Source organism: Phalaenopsis equestris, unplaced genomic scaffold (assembly GCF_001263595.1).
Source record: "Phalaenopsis equestris unplaced genomic scaffold, ASM126359v1 Scaffold000132, whole genome shotgun sequence".
Taxonomy (NCBI): Eukaryota; Viridiplantae; Streptophyta; class Magnoliopsida; order Asparagales; family Orchidaceae; genus Phalaenopsis; species Phalaenopsis equestris.
The window spans coordinates 1,151,576-1,154,219 of NW_018164574.1; the positions used below are offsets into that span (position 1 = coordinate 1,151,576).

At 37.9% G+C, this 2,644-nt stretch overlaps 1 protein-coding gene across 2 annotated transcripts; it reads right to left on the reverse strand.

The window, feature by feature from the left end:
- Positions 1–19: 19 nt before the first annotated feature.
- Positions 20–1,584, reverse strand: LOC110021309. 2 transcript variants are annotated; one of them, XM_020719751.1, is made up of 3 exons: positions 1,349–1,584; positions 1,084–1,138; positions 20–988 (listed from the first exon to the last, which is right to left on the reverse strand). In XM_020719751.1, the coding sequence occupies exon 3, from the start codon at positions 959–961 to the stop codon at positions 20–22; it is 942 nt and encodes a 313-aa protein (XP_020575410.1). In that variant the 5' UTR covers positions 962–988; positions 1,084–1,138; positions 1,349–1,584. The 2 variants fall into 2 exon arrangements, with proteins under 2 accessions (XP_020575410.1, XP_020575411.1); XM_020719752.1 differs by lacking the exon at positions 1,349–1,584 and having other exon boundaries at positions 1,084–1,156.
- Between the last annotated feature and the right edge of the window lie 1,060 nt (positions 1,585–2,644).

The following is a 2,644-nucleotide window of genomic DNA, read 5'->3' on the forward strand; positions in this document are numbered from 1 at the left end:
GGCGACGGCAGGAGTGATGCTAGGTCGCCTCTCTCGTGAATTGCTTTTGCAAGCGCGCCACCATCAATCCGCTTTCATCGTCGTCGGGCAATCGAATAATCTTAACAGCAACGGGCTGATTCTTATACATGCCATGATAAAGTCTACTATGAGCTCCACTGGCGAATCGAGCTCCGAAGTACAGCTCGGAAAGATTTACAATCCAGCTCTTTGTGGTCTCTACTGCGGTCACCTTAACTCCCCCATTATCTAAACACCTCGTCCATGGTGTCTCCTTCTTTGCCCTCAACTTGGTAATGCCCTTCACAAAACGAAATTTTTGGAGAGGGTTCAATTCATTACAAGTGCTGGTCTTTCCTAAGATATTCTTGTGTGGTTTATTTCTGTAAGGGGGTGGTGTGGAGAACCTCTTGGAATTGGATTTAGCCTCTTTAAAGACATCAGAAAGAGTGGTGGTTGGTAGTGGGGATACACATCTCTGCTTGGGTTTGGATTTTCGTTTCATTTGATCGAATTTCTTCTTACTGTAAGCAAGCCAGACTGCATAAGAATACAATTTCATTGTTTCTGATGTTGTGGTTAGATTGGGATGGAAGGAGAACTCAACGGATTGTAAATCTGAATCCTTTATCGATGATGAAGAAGACTCACTGCCACCATGTTGCAGCGAGGATTTGGTAGAAACTGAATCTGAAGAAACAAGACTGAAATCCTCCATCTTTCTCCCTGATTTCCCATCTGTTTTTCTAGCAGAACCACCAGGCAAAAAAGCTGCATTCGTGGAGCCTGAAACAGACTCCATTGGCACTGATTCGGAGCTCATAATTTCTTTCTTCAGATCTAGGATTCTGTAAGATTGTTCATCCCATCCGATGGATGGGAATTTAAAAGAACCGGAACGGATGTAAGTGTTTGGTGCGAACTTTGCCCTCCTCACCCATGAACAGCTCTCGTTCTCCATTGCCCCCAACAGACTAAAAAACCGCACCTTTTCCCACAGAAGAGGTCATTATTTAGCACAAGAACAAAGAAGAAAAGACTAAAAAACAAAATCTCAGAACAGAAAGTCGCCAGCCGCGATACCTCTTAAGCCCTTCTTTCACAGAGAAATCAATTCAATCCTTCAAGGGCGAAGCAGCTTTAACAGGCCAAGCGCAAAACCCAGAAAAGAGAATACAAATCAGGAAGCCAAAAAAATATCTTATTCAATTAACATAGAAAATAAATCATTATTGTTGCCATCATTGACGGCCATCATTTACGAATAGCACATCAAGTCTCCGCCTTATTCATGGAAATAAACCAAAAAAAGCTAAAAACCCCATAGAAAAAGGATTAAAAATCTAACCTTTAACGTGTTCCTCACAGCCGGGGATGAAATTAGTCCAAGAAATACAGCCGAAGATAACAAGATCACAGAAAAAGGAAAGGCGGAGAAGAAGAACAGCCAGATACCCCAATGGATATATTTAGAAAGTATGAAAACGAGGCTTAAAGGCTTGAGAGGAGGGCCCAAGACGGATTTTTTTTTCCCAATTCGTTCCTTATATATAGCGCTGCTCCCTCAGTAGCCGCCGGCGTCGGCGAATCCCCAACCCGCACAGATTTTGTCCTCCTCAACACATAAATTAAAAAAAAAAATGAAATTTTTACATACATACCACTAAATTCCAAAATATTTACATATATATAGGTTATCATGCATAAAAAGGAAATATTTTTCTACTCTGATATGTAAGATTGGATGCTTTTAATGAAAAAAAATTAAATTTTGGTGTTAGATATGTAATTAAATAGGAATTGGGTGGTACGTACGTAAAAACCTAATTTTTTTAGTCATCTAGTTTGGTGGGCGGGGACTATGGTCTAAATTGCACACTCGTCACCCCTTCACGTCCGCTCCCCGGTAAAATACACGGCTACCTATATTAAATTTTCGATTTGAGGTTAAATATGAAAAGAAATAAATAAAAATAATCTTGATACAATAGGTACGAAGGTTCCATCTTTAATAAATTATTATTGATTATCATTAATTTATTTTTTACTCGCTTTTAAATATATTAAGAATTTGATTATTATTTTTTTAAATTTTTTTAATTATCATTATTTGGATTGCAGGGAGATGATGAGCATTTCTAGGGAAAAATGATGGCATGACCATATTATTTGTTTGTGTTGTTCGTCATGTGCTCTAGTGAGCCGAGGTTGAGCCTGTCTAAAAATAGTTTGAAGGCATATGTTAGGTGTAATATTAAAAGGATAATTTAGGTATTTATTCGTTTTGTTGTGAGGTATAAATGTGACTTAAATAATTTGAGATAAATATTTTGATTTTGAGATTGTGGTGCATCGTTATTGATGAATGCTTGATGGCGGTCGGCGATGGTTGACGACGGCAGGAGTGATGCTAGACTTTAGATTTTTCTCAAAGCCTTAAACTCTTCCTCAAGTCTCAAACTCTCCCTTCCTCATGAGAGGGATGTGACTCTATTTATAGAGTTTTTGTTGCAATTAATGTGTCAGTTATAATAAAAACTATCATAAATTAATTTATAATTCATAAGAGATTATATGCTCTATTGATATACTATCGAAAATAACTCAACACAAGAGCCGTCATAAAGTTGTTAGATAATAAGAC